This window comes from Aquila chrysaetos, chromosome 5, assembly GCF_900496995.4.
Source record: "Aquila chrysaetos chrysaetos chromosome 5, bAquChr1.4, whole genome shotgun sequence".
Classification (NCBI taxonomy): domain Eukaryota; kingdom Metazoa; phylum Chordata; class Aves; order Accipitriformes; family Accipitridae; genus Aquila; species Aquila chrysaetos.
In genome coordinates, this window is record NC_044008.1 from 53397387 (window position 1) to 53420631 (window position 23245).

Sequence of the window (23245 nt, forward strand, 5' to 3'; positions counted from 1 at the left end):
AAAGCACTCTTTGAAAAGGCCTGTAGCACAGTTTTATGAGCACAAAATCTTTCATGCAATTAGGTGATGTGCAGATGCCTGTGCATGGCTTTTAGAAAACCTTACCGAAGAGAGCCAAACCTCACGCTGTATTTCTGGTGGGTGCGTCAGAGCACTGAGGCCCTGCAAAACTCGGCACAATACTTTGCTGAACACTCTTTCTTGCCTGGCCTCCTGGTTCATCAGACTGTAGGGCTGGAGTATACTCTTGGCATTTTGTCATTTGATTTCTTTACAAGCCCATTTTGGGAGGAGAGGACATCATTTATCTTGATACATTTCAGTCCCTATCCATCATGTTAACCAGGTGGGATTGGTGGGTAGGCCCATGGGCGGTTGGGGAGGCAGTAGCCAGCCCAGCTTTTCTGAACAGCTCCTTGTCGATGTAGCTCACAGGGAGGCCCTGAGTTTGTCCACATCACGTCAGGGCTGACCGCTTCCTCAGGGCTCTCATCACTCAGATTTCCTTGTGCCTTTGCCCTCACCCAGGTTGGAGGACACACCATGCTGCCTATCCGCTGGATGCCTCCGGAGAGCATCATGTACAGGAAGTTCACAACAGAGAGTGACGTCTGGAGCTTCGGGGTGATCCTCTGGGAGATCTTCACATATGGGAAGCAGCCCTGGTTTCAGCTCTCAAACACAGAGGTACAACAGTGCTGAGACAACTCAGCTGTGAACTGTACTTTTTACCATCTCTCCTTTCCAGATTGCTTGCAAAGCAGTTCGTACATAGATGGTCCCCTCCTTGGCACTCCCATGGCAAAGAGCTGGGGAAACTGAGGCATGCAGGAATCAAAGGGTTCTGCCAAAGCCATATACTGGCTCATTCCCAGTCTCTCCCTTCTAAGTTCCTGACATACCTCTATAACAACCACATCTTATAAACTCTTGGGGTTCTGCCAGAAGTGGGGATACCCAAATTACTGCTGGGATCTAAGTTATCGTCATGCCCTGAATTTCCTCTGCACACTTTCTCCTTTATAGCTGAGGCTCTTACTGCAGTCTCCAGTTTGAGAGAAAGTGTTTGCAGCCTGTTATATAGCATGTGGCACATTTCTGCGGGGCTTTTTGCCACAGGGATATCTATTATATGGTTTGCCCCAGTTCACTGAGGGTGGAACCCAAGGAGCTGGTTTGTCCTCGTTATTTCTTTGAATAGCAAAAGTTGCAGACCATCAGTATAGGGCTGCACTGTAAAAATGTTGAGGGAAGGCTGGCTGGGATTAGCAGGGTGTCAGAGCTGAGGTTTGAGGCACATCAGCAGAAATGCATTGGAAGATTTTTGCTCAGAATAGCAGGGGGTATTATAGAAGAGGAACAAGATGCATTGACATAGCAGTGTGTGGGAACCTTGCACATTTTTATCCTACTGTGTATCTAATGGATTTCAGAAATTTCACCTTTTGTAATGAGAAATGTGCATTTTCTGCTTTCTGGATACAGATCCCTTAATTAAGTGAGTTGCAGAGATGGCAAATCCAAGGTGTTGCTTTACAGCTCTAATACTTGCCCATTCGTGTGCTCAATGGGGCCTGACTGTATATCCCAAAGTAGCACACGCAAACATTTTAGAGACACAAACAATGGAATCGACAGCGACAGAAGTTATTTGTCACGCTATTTAATGAGCTGCTCTTGCATTTCCCTGGGAGGGTAAATACAAACACACACAAATGAGCACATGTAGTTTATACATGGGTGATAGGCACGCTGGAATATGACAGCTCAGCTACTCCCATGCTTTCCGCCTCAGTTTACTTTGCAGGGCAGTAGGACTGAGAATAGTCGCCCTTAACCTTGAGGGAGGAGGGCTGGTTAAACTCTGCACAGATGCAGCTGTATTGGCTTTGCCACCACCCCTGGAAAAAATCTTGTCCGTCCTTTTTCTATTGCCGTATCCACGTCTTTCTGAGAGCTGAAGACTCCCACCCGAGACCACACTGTCTTGGTGGGAGGGAGCTACATTAGCTCTCATCTGGCTCATTTTTCACAATTTGTGGAGACGTGGCAGAACCTGGGTGCTTGCAGAGGACTGACACCTTCACCAGCTCCTGGACGGTGAGACATCAAAGCAAGTCTCCGCAGCAGCCTGGCCGTAGCTGCAGAGCCCTGTGGAGAGGCAGGTTAATTGAGTCTGTGCTAAGCTCCAGGCTGCCAGGACTGGGCTATGAGCAATCACCAGGCTGGTGGAGCATTGCCACTGCGGGGTGTGGGCTGGGATGCCCGCTCCCTCCTGTGACATCCGCATGTCCTCATACCCCCAGAGCAATTTTAGCAGGTTTTTTCAAGGCTGGAGCGGAGGAATGAGGCAGTGCACCACCTCGTCTGAAAGTCTCAGCCAGTCCATTAACTTCTGCCTATGCCCTTCCTTTGCTCTGGAGAGAAAGGGCCCACCACAGGGTTCCTGTGCACGTCCAGGATGTCCTGTCAGAAACCATAACTCACCTCCTCCTACAAGTCACCGCTGCCAGCAGCTTTATGGCAATGCCGGCTTCTCTGCATGCTGCGTCTTCTTTGCCCTGCTTTCAGCAGGTCCTAATCTCTCCTCTCTGTACTTACATGCAAACAGCAAAGCGATAAGTATCCGTTGAGCTGTGTGGCAGGCCCATTACTATTCATAAATGATAAATTCCAAACACCCCTTGCTGGGTGGCTTCCCTCAACATGCTGCTTGGGATCTGTGTTTATCTGCAGAGCGTGGCAGGTCACTCGCAGAATGCAATGCTGGGACTCGTCAACTCCAACCAAGGAGGCCAGACGGTAATAGCAGCTCTCTGACAAATCACACCTCCCTTCCCTTTGCATGCATTCCTCCAGTGAGCAAAACACAGACAGACAGTTAGGGGAGTCCTTTCCAATGGCATCCCTCTGAAGAGACTTTAATGCTATCTAAGAGCTCACATTTCTCATTAGCAGCACTGACCTGACCCAGAGCAGAGTGTTAGCACTGCAAATTTTTTTCTCCATCACAGATGTGATTTGAGATGAAATTTCATTCTTTCAGCTGCTTTTCTATGTCAAAATGAGGCAAAGCTGCCCTTGGAGATGGAGGTAGGAAAAGGTGTTCTGAACTCTCCCTTGTAGAACTCTTCTGGGCTTTGCAATGGAAAGGACTCTTGATTTTCAGGGAAGAAAAATATCATTTCAGCTGTGCAAAATATTACTTTAGTTTGGGGATTTTAAGGCTTTTTTTTCCTTCTTCAATTAGCAGGAAAAACTGACATCAGAAATTAAAACTTCATTTCATTTGCTTGTGACCTCCTATTTGGAGAGTGCATTGAGGTAGGTAGGTGTTAAATGGGGAAGGCTTTTAGGAACTTCAAGACTGCAGCTGGAGACAAACTTTTCACTGTAAAATTATCATTAACAACACACAAACAGGTGAGCGCTGAGGATCTGCAGACCTCTTCGCTTCTCAGCACTCCCATTCACTAACAGTACCACATGAGCCAAGAAGTAGCTGGGACAGGACACCCTCCAGGAACTGCCCGACTGGTGTTCAATATCTCTTTTCTTTCTTTCTTTCTTTCAGGTCATTGAGTGCATTACCCAAGGCCGAGTTTTGGAAAGGCCAAGAGTCTGCCCCAAGGAGGTTTACGACATCATGTTGGGCTGCTGGCAGAGAGAACCTCAGCAACGGCTCAACATCAAGGAGATCTACAAGATCCTTCATGCTCTGGGCAAGGCCACACCAATCTACCTGGACATCCTTGGCTAGCAGTGGCCACTTGTTGAAAGTCCCCACTCCTTCCTTCCGTCCTTCCTTCCCTCTCCCCCTCCCAAGTCCTTTACCCCTCAGCTCCCAAGCAAACATCTTCATATAAACTCAAGTGCCTGCTACACATACAACACTGAAAAAAACAAAACAAAAAGCATACCAACAAAAATCCCACAAAACAACAACCTGTAAGGCAGTTTGGCTTATATATATTTATAGATATCTCTCTATATATAACTTCCACACCAATACAGAAAGAAGCTGCTGTTACAGAAAATTATAAGACTTTAAAAAAAAAGAAACAAAAAAGGGAGAAAAAAGTACTTAAGAAGATATATATAATTAAAAAAAAAAAAAAAAAGAGAGAAAGAAAGGAGAAGGTGTCTTTCCCCCGAGCAATGAAGCAGTGAATTGTAACCCTGCTGTGAGTACGGTTCGGGCTGCTGGGCAGGGCTCTAGATTGGCTACGGCAGTGACACCATCCCGGGTAGAAGCCCTGGGAGGAAAGCCTTGCCCTGGTTGTATGATATGCACTGAATGTGTGAAATCAGTCCTCCCTTTTCGTCCTTGCCTCCCTCCCTCCTTCCCAGCCCGCAGATGATGGGCGCAAAGCCAGGGCAGTGCCCCTGGATGAACTCTCTTTTACCAACCCCTTCCCTCCCTCCCTCTCAGTCCTTCCCCATCCCTCTCTGCCTTCCTGCCTTTTTCCTCCCTCCAACATTTCAGGACAATTTTTCTAATTTGCTGATTCTTAAATGTATAGACTCAAGGCTTTCGAACACACAGTCAAAGGATTGTGGCACCTACGGGTAAAACACACACCGGGAACCAGCTGCCCTCCCGCAGACCGCAAGCCGGCCTGACCCAGACCTCCCTCCTGCCCCATGCCAGCTGCTGCCAGGGCTGGGAGAGCAGCGGGACCAAAGTGGCTGTGCGAGGAAGTCGAGTGGGGGGGTCCTGGAGACCCAGTCCTGAATCATCCCCAACCCATTTCAGTGTGCGAGACAGGAGTGCCGTTCACCCAGGGTGCCCAGCGCAGGAGCCAACTTTGGGAGGAACAACCCCCCATCCCAACCCCTCCTTTTTCTCCCCACCCTGCACTTTTGCTAGCAGCCATGGGGTTGTTCCCCCTCCCTCAGCTGTCTGCACCAGGGCCAAATTGGTCTCTGGTGTAAACCTTCAGTGGACAGGGTTGGATCCCTGCTCCCCTCGTGGGGGAAAGGCTGCAGCGTGCAGACAGCTGGGAGCGTGCCTGCATCCCGGCTGGGCATGCCTCTGGGGTCAGCACATCCCAGCACTCTTTCTCCCCACCCTCTTCCCTTCCCCATGCCTGCCCCATGCCTCAGTCCAAGCCTCGGCACGAGCCAGCGGGGGACAGGGAGGGGGACAAGGCTTGTGAGATGGCTGGGAACCTACCAACACCTGCCTGCAGCCCCCTTGCCATTCTCCTCACGTCCCCATCCCCTGAAAGGATTGATGCATCTGCCTTTGAGCTGTTGTGAAATGCAGAGGCTGAAGAATAGCTCCACAGGCAGCCCCGGGAGTGGGGGGGGAAGGAGGGGAAGGTGCCTTCAGGAGCAGACGGCTCAGCGGATGGCCGCAGCGGCCAGCCTTGCATCTCAATGAGGATAAAGGCCTGACAGGCAGCGACAGGGGGTGGTGGGGACAGTGAGGGAGAGACAGAAGCATCCTCCCTATAGCCCATCTCCCTCGAGCAGGAAATAATCCCGACCTGGGGAAAGGCTGAGTCAGACGCTGAATCCGGTCAGTCCAGACTGGGCTGAGACTACAAAACATTTCTGGGTCTTTTTTCATGTGGCTAATGGAGGATGAGGGGAAACTCAGCTTGGCAGCTGCTCTCAGGAGGCAGGGAGCGGGCGGCACAGGCATTGTCAAGGCAATTTTGAGAAGGCAACAACCATCGGCACAAAAATAGCCTGCTCGAATGTGGCGCTTGCCTGGAACGGAATGCAGATGGGGGAAGAGGAGAAGGAATCTTGGCTCCTTCTCCATGGCCAGAGTAGTGTTCAAAGCCAGGATGCAAGAGGAGATAGGTGACTCTGGTTATGGCTGGTTACTGAAAGGGAAAATTTTGCATCCTCTCCCTTGTCTCTTGCCAATCTCTACCTCCCACCCATGGCTCTGGCATGACCTGGCTTATGGTTTCAGACAGAGGGAGGAGACACTGCTACAATGAGGTTTGTGGCAGCAGCAGTGGCTGTGGGTTTATTCTGTGCTCGTGTAGAGAGCAGTGCAAGCCTGGTGTGCGAGATGATGGGCGGCAGTAACCATGTGGGAGTAAGGATGTAACCTTCCTCTGCATGATAGTGAGATCCGGGCTAGTGGGACAGACTTGTGCCAATGGAGGCTGGACAGACTGCCGCTGAACAGGCACCAGCAGCTCACAGCACGGACACCAAAGATGGCATGGTCAGGCACAAGGGTGTGGACCAGTGCCAGGAGTCCACACGCAGGAACCATGCCACCCCTCAATAGCAGGATCTTGCTCCTTTGGGAGAGGACATCCAGTTTTCCTCTCCTGTCTACTTAGCCACCTTTGAAAGTGAAAAAGATTGGTTGAAGGGTTGCTAGCCCTGGCCTGGCTGCCTTTGTATGCAGGCTGCTTTGGCAAAAAGGGCTGGAGATTCTGTACAAGGGGAGAACAAGCAATGGCTGCTAATTGCCCAGTGTCTCCAAAAGAAAACGCTTCCCTGGGGCTGCTTGTCTCTTACCCCAAATGGCTTCTTGCTCTTGTGGCTCCCAGGCACTGTGCCAGATTGTGCAAGGCCACCATTTTGTCCACCCTTCTCTCTCTCGCTCTCATTTATTTTTTGGCCAATGTCATGGGCCTTTACACTATCAAATCACCTACAGACACTGTTCCCATAGTCTGTGAGATTCCCCTGTCACCATTCTGCACAGCAGCTACATCCTCCTTTTCTTCCTTCTTTCCTCCTTCCCCTCCTCCCCAGCATCACCACCCTGTCCCTTGTGCCACCTCTTTTTACGGTCATGACAGCAAGGCAAGCTTAGGAGTCGAGCATGACACTGAGCCTTGCTGCTGCATGGTTAGGAATAAGTAGACTATGAGAGGCAAGGAGATGGGTCCCCAGAAGATGTGAAGTGGGTGAGACCAAGGTTCAGGCTGTCTGACTGCTTTACTGTTAGCCCCACCATGTGCAGTGACTGCCTCAGAGAAAGGTCCTTTTGTCAAAAAGTTAATTGTGAACAATTGCTCAGAAGAACAGGATAAGCTGCAGTTCTGCGATGTGATGCCTCTCCAGCTGCTGCTGCTGCCTTATGTCCCTTGGCCTGTTGGTGCTGGACGGAGGTTTGTTGGGGTGGAGGAGGAGGAGGTTGTTTTGTGTTCGAAGACATGATGGAAACTGCTGCATCCCTTTTTGGCATGACAGTTTTGGAGGGGAAGAGGGAAAGCAGCTGTGCTGAGTTCCTGGAGAACACCCTGAGACCTCATTTCCAGAGGCACCTTCCCTGGACCAGAAGCGGAGCTGCCCATCAGCACGGGTGATGGTGCTCTTCCCTGTAGGAAGATGGGCTCTGGAGTGGCCCCACTGCGTGTAAGGGGAGGAAGAAGAGCAGATCTGGGGGGAAACTCTCACAGAGTGCCATAAATCTCAGTGTGGGGACTGTTTGGAGGCAAAGAGAAATAATGAGCTCATGCTCCTTCTCCATTTCCAGGAGAGATACTTCCCATTGCCCTGCCTCTATTAAGAGCAGAGAGCTATCCCTGCTGCCTGGGAACACTGACAGGTCTCACCCAGCTCTGGGGCAGGCCAGGCCTAATTCCCAGCATGTCCAGGCAGATGTTCCCACCACCTAGCCTCTTCCATCTGCAGTTTTCTCAAGGGGCTTGCGAAAGGTAGCTGGGAGGAACAGTGGTCTGAGCACTGCTGAGAAGTGGCCATGGGGTTTCCCTGTCCCAGCTGCCTCCTGCTCCCTAAAAATTAAAATTGTTATCACCAACTCAGTCACCCAAGGGTGTCACTGAAATGATGCTTTCTTGGAGCTGAAGGTGCTATTTTGGTGCATGGTACAGATGGCAATCGTATGCCAGGGCTGCAAATTGTGGGCAGTAAATGTGGCTCCAGCCTTAGGGTCTCATCAGTGACCTGTCTTGTCTTCTCCAGCCGTTACTTTTCCTTCCACCCCAGGCTGTCAGATTGCAAGATGAAAGCTGAAATGTAGCAAAGGGAAGACACGCAATGATCTACCAGACTGAAAGGCCATCCTGTCTCCCACAAAGCTTGCCCATCTGGTCTTTTTAAATGTCCCTCAGTGCATGTATTTTGGGGGTGAAAAAGAGCCTGGGCTGCCTCATTTCAGGCCTGTCCTTGTGTCCACAGGGTGTTGAGTTGCAGACAGGTGACTCTGGGAACGTGCCACACAGACAAATGTGAAAAATCTGGAATGCCTTTAGAGAGGCTGCTTGCTTGAGAGACATTGTTAGCTTTGAGCTGTCTGCTTGTCCCCAGGAGTGGGTGGAACAAGGTGAGAAAATATGTGGGGAAATAAAAAAAGCCAGGGAAAGGGAAAGGCTGGTTTTAGAAGGCAAGTGAGTATCTTGGGTTGGGAAATTGAGACTGGTTTCGGGAGTGTGGTGTAGAATTTTAAGTAGCACAGTGGATGCGAGCAAAACCAAAAGAAAATAGCAACATACTGGAGCTCCAGGAAAAGTTAGCTATAACACTGGGCAAATACTAGTTTAAAAAGGAGACAGAAGCCAATAAAAGCAAGGGAACATTTATGCAGGCAGAAGACAAAATCATTAGGGTTTGTGCTTTTTTGTGAGATGGTTTTTTTTTCTATAAGAAAATACAACTAAAAGAAGGCCTGAAAAAGTTGTTTTTTTCAGGGCCACAGACAGAAGTATAATACTACATGAGCTGTTTCCTTTCATGTGAAAGGCTCGTATTTCCCAGAACTCAAATGCATGAGTTTCCTTGAGTTCAGGATATGGGTTGAAGAATGCAGACCTGGGTCACCGCAAGCCCACAAAACTGGAGTAATTCTGAATGCTTGATCAGCAGGCATTCATGTGCCAGTCTGGGTGGAGACAGTATTTTGTTCAGCATGTCATCTTCAGAAGTTTTTTTAAATCTTTCTCATTTTCCTGCCCCCCCCCCACCGCCCAGGGAGTATCCACATCCTTTGTCCAACTGTGACTCCCAATGGTTAATGAAAAGGCAATGCAAGTAGCTGAATTTTTGGTGCATCATATGTCCATCTATGCTTCCTGATCTGGCCAGGAATCAGCTGAACCACCACAGCCATGGCTCATACCCAATATTTTCGTAACAGCTGTAGGTATGTTCTCTGGTTGTAAGGCAATGGTGAGGATAAGCAAGCTGAATAAACGGGATCCTGGCTATGATACCATGCTGTAGTGGCTCCTCTGATAGCTGGAAGGCTATGGGCATCAACAGGGCTTCTCTGCTATGAGAGTCAGCAGGCACAGGCATGCTTTGGCACAATCCAAAAGGCTTGTTCTCCATTCAAATGCAGTGGCTTTCTGACAGATGGTAAGGACATGGAGCCTTGGCATAACAGTCTCCACATAAGTACCAAAAGTAGAAAAAGAGAAAATTCTCCTCTCAGCACTGCTTTCCAGGAGTGGACAAACTTGCTTAACTCTAAGGTGCCTTTCCTGCACCCACCCCGAGACATGTCTTAAATCAGTATGCATTTAATGTTTCTTTAAGTAGCTGCTAAGCCTAAAAAATCTTTTCCCTTTGCCGCTTTCCTTGCAAGCAGGGATATTGAGTTTCAAGCCTGCAGAAAGTAGGTGTTTTCAAAACATCCGTTCTGGCTGGCAGTGTCATAAATGACACAGGCAGAGACGTCAATCACTGCTCCAAGAGGAATGCAGGAGCATTCCATCTCTCCTGTGCCTCTTATTCCTTTCCAGTACACTACTGAGCCATGAAACGGCTCCCTGAGAGAAGTGATAGGAGTCCCATTGCTTACAACTTTGAGAAACTGAACTAAGGAAAGAGATAGGAGACCAAAGAGGAAGAAGGACAAAATCTTACAGCCTTCTTCAGGGGCTGAACTAAGTGAGCTGATATAGGCTGTTTTCATCTCAATGGCTTGAGTTTCTCACAGACCCCGTCTGACAGGTCTTTTCAGACTAAAGGAATGATCACTTGTTCCTCCTCCCTTCTGCTAGTCCTACAATTTTAGCATCTCTCCAAGGATAAAGGAGGCACAACAAATCTAACCATTGTTTCTTCACACTGTCAGGAGTCCTCTATAGGAACTGATATTCTGCCCAGCCCAAGTGACTGATCCTACAGCTGAAAACTTAAGCAGTTGTTCTGAGGGCGTGTTTAACTGCTGAACTACTGGCTGCTTAGGACAAGGTCCCAGCAGGGAAGGACTGAGATACCTCTAAAGAAAATCATAGCTCATGTCTTCTTGCATGCTTTCTCTCGCTCTCTGCTGGTTTCCAACCTCCCCAATCTTTGCTGCTTGATACTTAGATAGCTGAGTTTCTGCATTCACTCCCTTTTCAGAGCACAGAGAGCTGGTGAAGCTGTTTGATTTCAATGTAGTAGGTGAGATAAGATTTCTCCCCCCTGCCCTCTTCTTTTTCTCCCTGCGCGGCTCCTGTCCTTGCAGTTCTCAGGACTTGACTAGCAGAGTTTTTAAATGAAGTGAAAGTCTTAATGTGAGGTGAATCCCAAGACCACAAACAGTTTGGACTTCAAACAGTGAGAAAATTGGCGCCGAATGATTCCGCACACAAAGCAGAAAACTTTCATTTCCTGCAGGCAGGATGGAATTGACTGTTATATTAAGACTTCAGAAGGAGCACTGCCCCAGAGTAATTTCACTGCTGTCAGGCAGTGTTGACATCTAGATTAACCTCTGTGCAGTGAATTTTACAGCAAAGCTCATTGTAATGCATGTGGGGTATCTCCTGTAAATCCCAGCTGAGGCCCATAGTGTCCCACCCTTCTGCACAGGAGAAAGGGTCAGGGAGCAGCCACTATCATTTTTGACCCCAGCAGAGCGTGACTCTAACCTCATCCAGGCCAGTTCTGCTGAAACTGATTTTCTACCATGCTAAAGTGACAGGAGCTCCAGCCTGTATTTTTTTTTAATTCCCCAAAGAGGTTTACATCACAAGGCTGACATTTTTTGCCAGTGACAAACAGCTCCCTTCACGTATCCACTCAGCAACACAGTCCTAATTAAAAGGCACTAGTTAACCAGTGGCAATTAGCTGCTTGCACTGATTAACTCCAACATATACAATCCCCACACACAATACTCTGATCAGACGTGATCCAGGACTAAATGGCAGACAAACTCCCAGCTGACATGAGGCGACGGCATCCAATCTTACCCACCAGCCCACAGGCACACTATTTAACTCTGTCTACCAAACCAAAAATGCATGAATTAAAGAAGTTCACACAGTTCATTCAGTGCAAGTCAGAGGACATTGCAAAAGAAGTCTATTGACTCCTGAACTGAATGCTCCCACTGTTAAGTTGGAAGCATAGGCCAGACCCCAAGCCCTTTTGTCTTTTGCTGTAAGACCAGGTCGAGCAGCAAGATTTCCCAGGCAGGAGCACAACAGCCTCTTCACTCTTGTGTGGGTAGAGACAATCCTGTCTGTGGTTCTCAAGATGCATCTCTGAGAGCACTTCTTTGTGAAAAAAAAAACACTAGCATCTAAAAAAACAGAAGAGGAAGGGAAGGGGGTTTTTTGTGTGTTTTTGCCACACCTTCTTATTCATACACTTATTTTCATACTTAGACATTGCTCTGCAGTCATCTGCAGGAGGTTCTAGGCAAGAGACAAGCTATCAGGTGCCGAACAGATTAGCCACTAACCCTAAGGGCAAATTCTCAATAGTACTTCTAGAAACCTCTTTCAGAGCCCACCCATCCTCTCAACTACAGTTCTTCATAGTAGGCTTACCGTTATATTTGTCAAAGACTTTGGATAGCCTATGATGAGGGGACATGCCCATAGTTACCCCTCATCTTCAGATGGAGTTGTGTGCCCCTGGCATTTCTGTAATCAGGCCCATCAGGAAGATTGCTTCAAACTAACATTTACTACCCCCAATCAGAACACAGATGAAAAGGCTACCCAAGGTTATAGAGAAGGTCAAGCTGTTGCTTTGGACTAGAATTTGCTTTGGAAGAAATTTGATGGACCAATTCAACCACCATAGCCCATCAAAACCTGGTGGCTTCATTTAAAAAGTAATCAGTATTGTATTTCGCTTTAGACATCCGTGCATTAGTGTTCTGCAAATATGATTTCCTCTTTGTTTGCATTATTGATGCCATAAAATGTCAGACACATTAAAGAAAAAAAAAAGAGGCCAACCTTTGGGGTTTGGAATGATTCTGACTGAATTGCAGTTGGGTTACTTTTCTTTTTATTTCCCATGGTAGCGATGCACTGTTACTCATTCTGCTATTGCTTTACAAAGAGTTCTCTGTAAGTGTATTTATACAACCAGCCATATTTCAGGAAACACATAACCTTGACATTTTTTTGCTGTATGTGGCAGTGTGTGTGTGTGTGTGTGTGTTGTGTGTGGGGGGAGGGAGGTGGAACTTTTTGCAAGAGCCCTCCCATGTCTGGTAGTATGTTGGCTTTGTGCAATGGTGTGTGTCTCCCTTCTGCTCAGGTGGCTGGTTTGATTTAATCTCAAGAACTGACTTCTGTGATCAGGATTTGAGGTCTTCTGGTTTTACACTGCCCAGAATCTACCATCTGCTTTCACCATTCAGCAGCTGTCTGCTATCCACAATGGTTCCTAGATGTCTGTGCCACAGAGATTACACAGAACTTGAGTCTCAGGCATGCGATAGAGGAGTTTTAGCTCATTCTGGTCCTGGACCAATGGTGAGTTTGCTGATTTAGTTTGGTTCCTACACTCCTCCCCACCCAAGGCTCACTGACTACTGTTCCCAAGGCAAATACTATTAGCTACTCAGTGCTTTTTCTCCCAGACCATTAAAGTGCACTGGCCTTTGCAGCCTTATGCTTTCTGCCTCACCTTTCTATGACAAATGCTGAACCATTGTTCAATTTTCCTGTGAACCTTTTGGAAGAATGTAGGGATTTTCATCAGTGGTAAGATTTCTTTTCAGCTTTTCCTTCCAGTGACAGCAGGACTTGGCAGCAGGGGGAGAGGGATACAGTGGAGCAGTCTAAGGAGGGGACTCAACTAGGACCTAGACTACAAGGTCATCTGTTCACCTACTAGGGCCTTGCCAGCTTCATACAGCAAGAATACCCCAGCTTTTCATGAGCAGCTTCCTGCCCAGCTCTCTTGTTCCTACTCCAGTTATGAGGAATGGCCTTCAGATGACCTTCAGATCTCCTTATCTTCACAGATTCATCTCGGGGATATCCAAAGAGCCCAAAGAAGAGATGACAGGGGCTGAATGGGTGTGTAATTCAGTGTCTTTCTCCCCCTTTTTCATCAGGGGCAAAGCTAGCGAAAGTGACAGAACAGAAAAATTGTTTTGCCCAACAGGAGTGATCCAGTTTCTTTTTAAATGCAGATATTTAAGATGCCATGCAGCAGTACCTATAAATATGCCTTGAAATGTTGGATGAGCACAAGGCATCTATTTGATTTTGTTTTTATGCCTGTAATTCCTCTCACCAAGAATTCAGCTGCTACTCGGCTCCCAGCAGGTTGTTCTGATTGCTGGAGAGATGGTTGGGATTGATTCCGGCTGTGATCTGTTCGGGTCCAGCTTCATTCTTATATAGCTAGATTGAGACAATAGAAATAATCAGCAAGGGACTGAATTGCTGTTCCTGTGTAACTAAACCTTCTTGTGCAACACCAGGCAAAACCGTGAAGGGGTTGAACACCCACAACTTTGTCTGAAGTCAGTAAAGGCTGTGGATACTGAGAAGCACTGAAGATCACTATGATGTTAGGAACAGAACGGCAGGAGAGAGGAAGAGAAATGCTACAAGAAAAAACCCAAACATTGTATCAGAAAAGACATTGGTTGGTTTCTAATACAAGAAAATCCACTGCTGTACATGAGAAAAGACTCAGAATACTCACCCTGGCAACCAAGAAAAGTGGCCATCAGGACAGGAGCAGCTCTCTATCCTGCAAACTTCCTCTCATTTTTAATTTCCTATTTCTCCTTCTTTTGCTATTACAGAACAAATCCTGGCTTATGGCTTTCTTGAAAACTGAAATTAAGGTAAGAGGCAGATTTGGAAGAGGAAGGGAGAGACCAGATCCTGCTGGATGATAGGACAGCTTTGTAGCGCAGCACCTTTCCAGTAGCAAGTGTCTGGTGTACCCCTTCTTTTTTTTTTTTTAGTACAACCCCTATTTGGCGCAAGTAGTGTTCACAATGAGGATAAACCCGTTCAGTCCCCAAAACGAATAATAAAAAAAGCTCCCAGTAAGCTGGAGATTTTAGCGGACCGACAGACGTCGGGAACCGCGGCCCTGCGGATCAGCACCACGGACAGCGGCACCGCCCGCCGCGGCCCCGGAGCCGCCCGCGCCGCTTCCTCCCCTCTTGCAGCAGCTCCGGTTCGGAAGGAGCTCCGCTTTTGGGGAAGGAACTCCACTTTTGAAGGAACAGGGGACCTCATGCCCACACTGGTTAGGGCACGGCTGTCTCGCCCTTCATTCTTTTCTCCCATCCTTTTTTCTAGTGTGAAATCGTTAGCCAGTATCTTGCTTTCAAGTGATGTGGAGGTGGGACGGTTTCAAACACAAAACAATCAATCCAACGCGAGAGAGAACCGTTTTTCCTTCAGAATTAAACTCCCTGCCCCACTTCTTCCTGCACTGGTGTCCACCTATGAGACTGCATCTCTAATTTGGACTGTGTAAGGTTCCTATCTTCTCATCTATTGGGGCAGTTTGACAAATGGAGAGCTATTATACTGCTAGCCCTTTAGAAACAGAGTATTTATTTTATTGGCAGCATCACGTGATTCAGCTTTGGCCATCAACTAAATTTCCTGCTGGTAAAGGGTAAACAGACAAACCTCTTGGAAAATTCAAAGGGGTATATAAATGACACTGTGGCCCCTGAAAGTTGTTTTTGACATCAACCCATAAAAAAGCCACATTACTGTGTAGTGGAGAGTTGTCAGAAGAGTCAGCCAAAGATGAAGACCCATGCAGGGAAGAGCAGGCATCAACAGGCAAGACTCCAAACGGAGCAGCAGTCAGATCTCACAAAAAAGGCAGGTACTTCAGTATCCAGCTTGCTCAGCCTGCATACTTGGGATTTCTTCCCACTTGTCTTCCTGGATCACACTAAGGAAGATATAACCTCAAATTAGGGTTGAACATCTCCTGAACCTCATCATCATGGTGAGCAGCTATTGGGCAGGAGCATGCAGGCCCATTCCATCCATGAAAAGTTTAGTGTAAGAAAAGCCAGAAAAGTGGGCTAGAAAGTTGGGCTATTCTCCCCCACCCGACACACACTGCTTCCTAGAAGCACTTTCCTCTGTATCCAATCTCTCACATACTCCCCAGCTCTCATTGGCACTTACTGCAATAGGACATCTGGATGGACACTCGGAGACAGGGAGGACCAGGAAGTGGCTGAGACACAAGACCTCAAAACTTTTAAGTAAAAATACTGAAAATGAGGAATTGAGGCCAGACTTCTGATGCTTAAGGCCATCTGGAAGTCAGAAAGGATGAGCTTGCAGGGTATGGCAAAGATGATTTAAAAAGAAGCTCAGAGAACAAATGGTGCTAACGGAAGGGAGCAAGGAGGCCTACTGGGACACAGGGAGAGGAAGGAAATGGGCAAGGACTTAATTCCCAGAGAGGGACCAGCGATCGTGAGGGTACTGAAAGTCAGACGTGAGTTGTGGCAAAGCAGAAGAGAGCCCTGGTTGGGGAAGAACTATGGATGTGAGGAAGCAGACGCTACAAAATGATGTGTGCTCATCTAAATGAGTCCTGAAGGTTTCTCCAAACCTTCAGCCTTGCTGGGCTTCTCCCAGGCCCACCTTCTCTGCTTCAAACCCTTACACATACCATAATTTTCCCTGCATTTATTCTGCTCTCTGATGGCTCTGGTTTCAGTACAAGCAGGCTAGATTGTTTTAGTCCCCCTCATTCCCCCTGCTCAGCCCCCACACCCAGCCAATTCCCCATGTGAAGGAGAATTGCCTATATTTTTTTCTTTTTCCTTTTTTTTTTTCAGAAGTGTCCTTTAGATTTTCAGCTAAACTGGGAGGCAATTTCTTGCATGAGAGCTTCGTATAGATAGGCTTAAAGCAGAACAAAAAGAAATAAATAAATACACTAAATTACCTCCCCCTCCCCCACCTTGTCTTAATGAAGTGCTATTTTACATAAGTTATTTCACTAGAAATGAATTATTTTTGTGCAGGCAAACGATTGACATTGATTTAGCTTACAGTGAGTGTTACAGCTCCCTCTGTCTCTTCTCGGTCAGGCAAGGAGGCAAGGTTTCCCCAGGTAAAGGTTGAGGATACACAACCTTCTTGGGTGAAGGCTGTCTTGGGGCCTTCAGGCTGTGTTTGGGATGGTGTTTAGGGGCTGCACTGTGCACTTGCCTCCAGTAATTTCTGCAAGACATCTATATTGAAGCAGTATTGTCCGTCAGTGGCTTGTGTGGCAGTGTGATGGCCTAGCAAGAGAAACCACTGTGGTTTCCCGTGCTGGCAGTCCTGCCACAAGGAGAAACACCCAGCCTCCAGAAAACTGCAAGGGTAGACTTCACATCCAGGAAACTGCTCCTACTCCCAGTTGAACTGCCCTTCAACGGTGCAGGCAGGCTTGGGCCCCAGAAGGTGCTGCTCCACAGCTCGCTCTGGCAGGCGAGCGGGTACTGAGAGGAGGATGGGAGGATGGGACTACATCTCAGAGGAAAGACATTTTGACAGCATTTTTGTTGTTACTATTATTTAAACTAGCTTATTTTAATCTCAGATAATGTCACTGAAAATCTGCATGAGCAGAAAACAAATCCTCTGGTGATGTATGCTGAATTGATTTTTTTTTTGGCAGACTTTTTTTACCCCATGCACCAATCCACGTTTGCTTAGTTGAGGGCTTTTTTTGCATCTTTTGAATCCTATTTGCCATTTTGCAACTGAATTGCTGGTTCTCAACCATTTCCATTCTGCAGTCTCCCCTTCTCCAAATCAAAACTCACCATTTTCCCCTGCTGGGAACAACCCAGGTTACCTCTCAAGGGAGAACCTGGTGAGAGCAAGGTGGTCGTGATCTCTGCCTGCCCATCCCACCTCCACTGGCTCCAACTCAAAGGATGAGGAACCCTGATCTGAGTATTGGCCAAGGTAGGGTCCCTGCTTCTCCCCTACCTGCCACATCACATGCATCAAGCACGCTGCTACCCTGGAAGGAGGTGACTGATACAGTGTTAGTCAGACTTACAAGAAGACTTTTTAAATTAAAGATTTGCAGTGAGGTCAAGGGACCTTTTAAAGTGCTGAGGTATTTACCCTCCCCAGACCTTCCCTTCCTTCCTGCCCTGCTTTGTCCCTTCCTCTCTCCCCAGCCTTGAAATGAAACAGAAAATTATTTTTTTAAAACTGTGTCGATAATTTATGTTTAGTATAAAGGATGATTTAATGGCATCACCAAAGGTCATTTTTTTCATCTCCCTGCCCCAGCCCCAGAGGCTGTGCATCCCCTCTTCCCCATAACTCCACTGCCCTCCCTTTCATTCACCTCACACCCCACTCTGTCACCACCCCACCACAGCGTACCACACACCAGAAACCTGTTTCAGGTTCAGCTAATGACCGTTGGAGAACAGAGATTTCACACCGAAACCTCCACTCCAGACCACCACAAACTGGAACCATTTCCACCTTGAAAATAGTCAGTTGCTGCAAATGAAAGGCAGACTAATTTCTTGAATTACGTAAGTTTTTTTTTAAAGCCTTTTATACCTATTTACGTGTGTGCGTGCGTGCACCACGTGTACACAGTGGTATCTGTGTGCACAGATGCACACAAATCTCTCTCTCTCAAATATAAATATATTGTATGTTAGAGCTGTAAATATTCCTTGGTCATGTGTCTATGTCTTCTTCAAAGTATCATATCCTCAGTGTTATGTTAACAACTCCATTTATTGATTGATGAAACTGTGTGTAGACCTGTACCCTCCTGACATAGTTTATGTAGCTCTCTCTTCTCAAATAAAGTACAAAACTACCACTAGCAGGTCCTCCTCTCCTTTATGCTCCATGCTGAACATTCAGCTTTAATTTATAAAAGTCTATGCTGAAAATTAATGCAGTTTCCACTGTTCCAACAGTGCAGGAACCTCCAGATGATGCTTTAGGACTTGTGTATTGCTAGTCAGGACAGCAAGTATAACAGCTGTTAACGAAACGTGATAATCTGTAGGTGAAATGTTGTTCCAACTGCAGTAAATGAAGGTCTCGCTATTGACCTGATTCATTCTTCACACCTACACCCAGGTACAGCCTACACCAACCATAGTTCACTTCATCCTGTTAGAGGTGACAGGAGTCCATGCTGCTCCTCCCCTCTGTAAGTGGGTCTCCACATCATTACATCAAGCAACCCTCCCACAGTGCAGAAAGCTCTCCTTGTACTTAAAAGGATCCAGTCACTTCCCTGTTGTGTTGTTGGTTTGTTTTTGCCTGGATTGCTCAGCACCTAAACTCAACTCCGCCGAGTAAATCTTGGCTGGGAACAACACTCAGGATTATGGCAAAATCCACTGCTGTCACTCTCTTCCCCTTGACTCTTGACACTGGCTTCATGCTGAAATCACAGGGACCGGAGGATATTTACTATTGCAAGTTGAAAAAAGCCTTTGCACAGATACACTTACTAGGCAAAACCATAAAGGTGATTTGTGAAGTAACACTTAATTTACTGCAACTGACACCAGACTCTAGCTGCCAGGAATTTGACTGACAATTTCTATTTATTTATATCCTGCTATACAATATCTGCCTTAATGTTGTAAATTTTTCTGATTGGAATTTCACAGTGTCTGCCTGGATATTTATTGATCATAAAATAATCTGCACAACCCGTTAAAGTCAAAGCAGGGAGAACGGATGCCAGGGAAATCACTCGACAGGATCTGGGTACCAGTGCCCAGGTAGCAGAAGATGTTCAGATGCTATTTTTACAGCATTATGTATTACTGACAGCCAACCTTTTGAACTGCATTTCTGCTGTTTCCCAAAAGCCTCTTCTGAAATGCTTCCAAGAGCCTAGTATTGAGTTCCTACCAGCAACTCCATATGGACACTGCAACATGCCTCATTTGCAGCTCCTCACCATTGAGAAATCCCACCTTTACAATGAAATCTGGTGTTTTCACAACTGTTCACTAAGACAGCCCACAAGGGAAATGTTTGGTTCTTCCTGCAGCAGTAAGATCACTTGTTTTTTTTAAATTATTATTTTTGGCAGGCAAAGACAGAAGCATAAAATTTCTGCCCACAGGGGAAAAATTGTGAAACTTGGTCCCAGCTGGGAGTTCCCATATCGCCCGGTGAACAGAGTCTCTTATTTCATACAGTTCCAACTACACAGCTTTCCAATATCTCCAATGGATTTTGCCTCCTGAGTTTAGCCTTTTTTCTTTTTTTTTTTTTTTTTTTTTTTTTTTTGTTGTTGTTTTTTTTTGGTTTTTGTTTTTTGGTTTTTTTTTTGTTTGTTTGTTTGTTTGTTTGTTTTTGTTTGGTTTGGTTTGGTTGGTTGATTTGTTGGGGGGGAGTTGCTAAGAGACACCTTTGCTCCCCTGTGGAAATTAAAGGTGTGTGCTCTCCTCCAGCGGGTGCAAACACAAGCATACCTTGGTCATAGCCAAACCCACCCTTTCCCCCAGAAGTCTACACATCCCACCCCCAATCCATCACACACCCTTCTCACCAACAGCCTCCCAGTTTGACACCCCTCCCAATCCACTGCACACACATATACCCCACTGCTCCAACCCACCACTCTTCTGCCTGCTCCTGCTCTTGTTCAACAGGAACCTGCTCTTCTCCCCATGAATGCTACTCTAGCTATTCCTTCCTGCTTCTTTCTAAGCTCCCAAACCAGGCTGCACCCTCACCCCTCATCAAACACAGCTCCCTTTCCTTTCTCTACATCAGAATAATAAACCAGATGCTAATGATTTGCATTTTAGCCACATTAGCTCTGGCCAGGCAGCCTGATGGACAGGGTTCCCTTTTATTACTGATTTAAGGCATTTATGTGATAGAGACTGTTGGATATTCATTAAAAATGCAATGAAGAAGAAGAAAAAAAAACCCTCATAATTTGACCAAGTTCCCTAGGAGTCACCTTGTTCTGCCCCCTCCCAGTACCTGTTGCAATTTGTCATTGCCTTTCCGAGCTGAGGTGATTACATGAGAGTGCAGCGGCTGGTGGAGCATCTAATGGGCTGGGAATAAAACCACACCAAACCAAACAGCAGCTGAGACTGCCTACAACTGGGCTGTCAGTCTACCGGCACATGCCCCGGACCGGACAGCATCCCTTTTGAGAAGGTGGGCGAAGGAAGGACTGGATCCACTCAGGGCTCCCTGTACTTCATTCCTGCCACAGCCACCCTGAATTGGCTCTGGTGCACACAGTAACCTTTTCAAGCTCCATAAAACCCTTCACAGATTACCCTTTAGAAAGCAGGAAAGGCAAGCAGATCCCCACATCCCCTCTGGTTGGAGGGAAGGGAGAGGTCCTGGCCTTCCCCCAGGTTGCAGAGAGAGACAGACGAAAGGTTAACGGCATGATGCAATCACAAAGTAAAAGCGCAGGGCGGGAGCAGGGAAATTATTTCCTCTTGAATTGTGGCTGCTGTTATTCCCAGAGAAAATCAGCAGGTATTCAGGAGCTTCTCATTAGCCAGCATGATTTCCATTAGGCTGTCTATTAACATTTTGTGGCCGCAATAAACACCTACATAATTAACACAAAAAAGGAGCCTTCTCTAGGCTAACAGAAGTGGCCAGAACAAGCTGGGAATAGCACAGGCAGGCCAGTTCCTGCATGGAAATTTCTGCCTGCAAAAGAATTGCTCCTTCCATCCTCCTGGGACAAATTTCCTTGCAAAGAGTTAGGCTTTAATGTTTCTGTCCTCCTGGCTCAGTCTAGGAGGACAACTACCTCTGCTTTGCAGATGGAAAAAAATCTTACAGAGCAGGGTAGAAATTTTCCCTGCAGGTCCCCCAAGGGAGAACACCCCAGTATTCCCTAGTCCTCTGCCATAGCTCTGAGGAGCCTTTTCCTGCTAAAAACTGACAGGGAACGAAATCCCTTAGGAACACATGCATGATCCCAGCTAGTAGACAAGCCCCAGGAGCTCATACAAAGTCCCCATGGAAAGAAGATGGGGCTCATTATAGCTTGGGCTTGTTTATAACCACAAAGTACTGCAGCACTTCAGGTCCACTGAGAACTGATGAATGATGGGGAAAACAGACAGAGAGGTAAAACATGACCTTCCCAATGCCCCAGTCACAGGCTTTGCATGCCTCCTCCAGCCTGCTAATGGCATGAACAACATTTCTGAGTATGGTACTCACAGGGAGAGCTTACAGGTAGTTCTGGCTCCTCCACAGCCCTTGCTTTCCTCCCCACCAGTTGCCAAAGGTGCCACTGCTAAGCCTGTGCACAGGAGATTGAGAACATGTCATTTTGACAGGGCTGTCTGCCCCCCCATTTCAGACTCCTGCTGCTAAGAACGTGTGCCCTTTATCATAGCTTTGAAATAGAGAGAGACACTTTGGAATTCAATTAGTCAAACAGTTGCCACAGCAACAAAAACATATAAACTTAAATGATTTATACTCGCAGACACCACTTCAAATAGGAATAAATTTAATACAACAGCTGGGAATGAAATGCATTGTACAATAAGAAAATTGTATTTTTTCTCTCCCTGATGATAGGCCTCAAGGTCTTAATGCAATATAGATGAAAAAAAGATATTTGGGCAGAAGGAAGCGGAATACATTGTGCTGTATGTATAATGCCTGCTTGGAGCGTACAACACTTAATGAGCATGTACATCTAATCACAGAGCTGCGATACTGTTTGCAGACAGCCACAGATCAAAGATTGCAGCTAGCAAATTGACTGCTTGGTTTCACTTTCTTTCCTCTGCTCTCCTCCATCTCATGAAACCTTTCCTCTCGGCCCCCACCCAGGAGAAAAACAAATCTACCCTTATTCCAGCAGCTTCTCCATCCACTACAGAGCCAGGCCCCAGCCTGGTAAAGCGAGATTTGTGCGTTTTTTTCTAGCAGAAATGCTTTGATTCCAACATAGTTCTGGGACTCAAAGTAGACATTAATTCCAAGAAACATGCAGGAAATTTTTTCCTCTGCAGGAAAATTGCAAAAGCTTGCAAGGAAACCTAGAATAGTCATTCAAGGTGACAGTCACCTGCAGTATTTTTGCCCATGAAAGGCTGAACATGCAGTGAATGCCACCCTCCCCACAGCTCTCCTTTGACTCTGAGATTCCCTGGAGAAAACTACAGGTACATGGGCTGTGAGATTGCACAGAAGATAATGCATGTACAGACCACTGGCATTAGCACATCTTCGGTGCATCCTCAGTCCAGCACATACAAATATATCTTTTTCCAACCAGAAAAGGTTACATGAATGAAAAAGTGATGTAGGGGCTTAAAGGAGCCTTATGGCTAGTTTCCAGTAAACAGGAATTGTCCAGAAGTTGTGCAGAAGCTGCCTCCACCTTTTCTAAAGGCACAGCAGCTGGTTTAAGCCAGAATCGTGGAAAGTTGTGTGCTTGCAGCTCATCTGCCTCTTTGTTGAAGTGCCAAAGCCAGCTGCTGTCAGACCTTGGCAGTGCCTGGACCAGAAACAGCCAAGCAGTGCCTGGAGTGCCAAAGAAAATGGAGATCCAACCACTGGCTCTTCATTTTCCCCTAAGTGGAAGTTACCCTGTCTTCCTAGGAGGCATTTTGGAAGTTATCACCTGCACCCACAAAGCCTGATCAACATGGACACCCACTACTATCAATGGGAACTGAGATTGCTAACACCCTTGGAGGGCTAATACAATGTTATGAGTAGTTGTATGAGATCTTCCATCTGACCTTCTCAAATAGACAGCACTTATAGTGGGAATAAGATCTTTATTTCCTCTCCAGATCATGCTCATAGCACCTTCCCTTGCACTTCACAAGAACTTAAACAAGATGAATCCCACATACTTTGGGACCCTTTGTGCAAAGGCAACTTCTCTGGCTTAGATTGTGTATTGAGTAAACATTACAGGTCTAAGTACAAGAGGGAAAAGGCAGAAAAGTACCTTTGAGAGAAACTGAATACTTTTTTCTAAGTATAAACAAACAAAAACACAGGCTGTAGCTCTAACTGAAGTTGTGGGCTCCTCAATGTAAAAAATTATTGGGGCAAGTTTTTATGGTTTGTTTTAGGTAGGAGGTCAAGAGTGC

The 23245-nt window shown here is 46.7% G+C and overlaps 1 protein-coding gene across 2 annotated transcripts in view; it reads left to right on the top strand.

Annotated features, from left to right (window-relative positions):
- The window catches only part of NTRK3 (neurotrophic receptor tyrosine kinase 3), a 233712-nt gene extending 215727 nt beyond the window's left edge, over nucleotides 1-17985 (top strand). For both annotated transcript variants that reach the window (XM_030014712.2, XM_030014713.1), the window contains 2 exons: nucleotides 529-687; nucleotides 3575-17985. In XM_030014712.2, the coding sequence (XP_029870572.1) occupies nucleotides 529-687; nucleotides 3575-3760 (345 nt within the window). In that variant the 3' untranslated portion in view covers nucleotides 3761-17985. The remainder of the gene's footprint in view (nucleotides 1-528; nucleotides 688-3574) is intronic.
- The last annotated feature ends 5260 nt before the right edge of the window (nucleotides 17986-23245 follow it).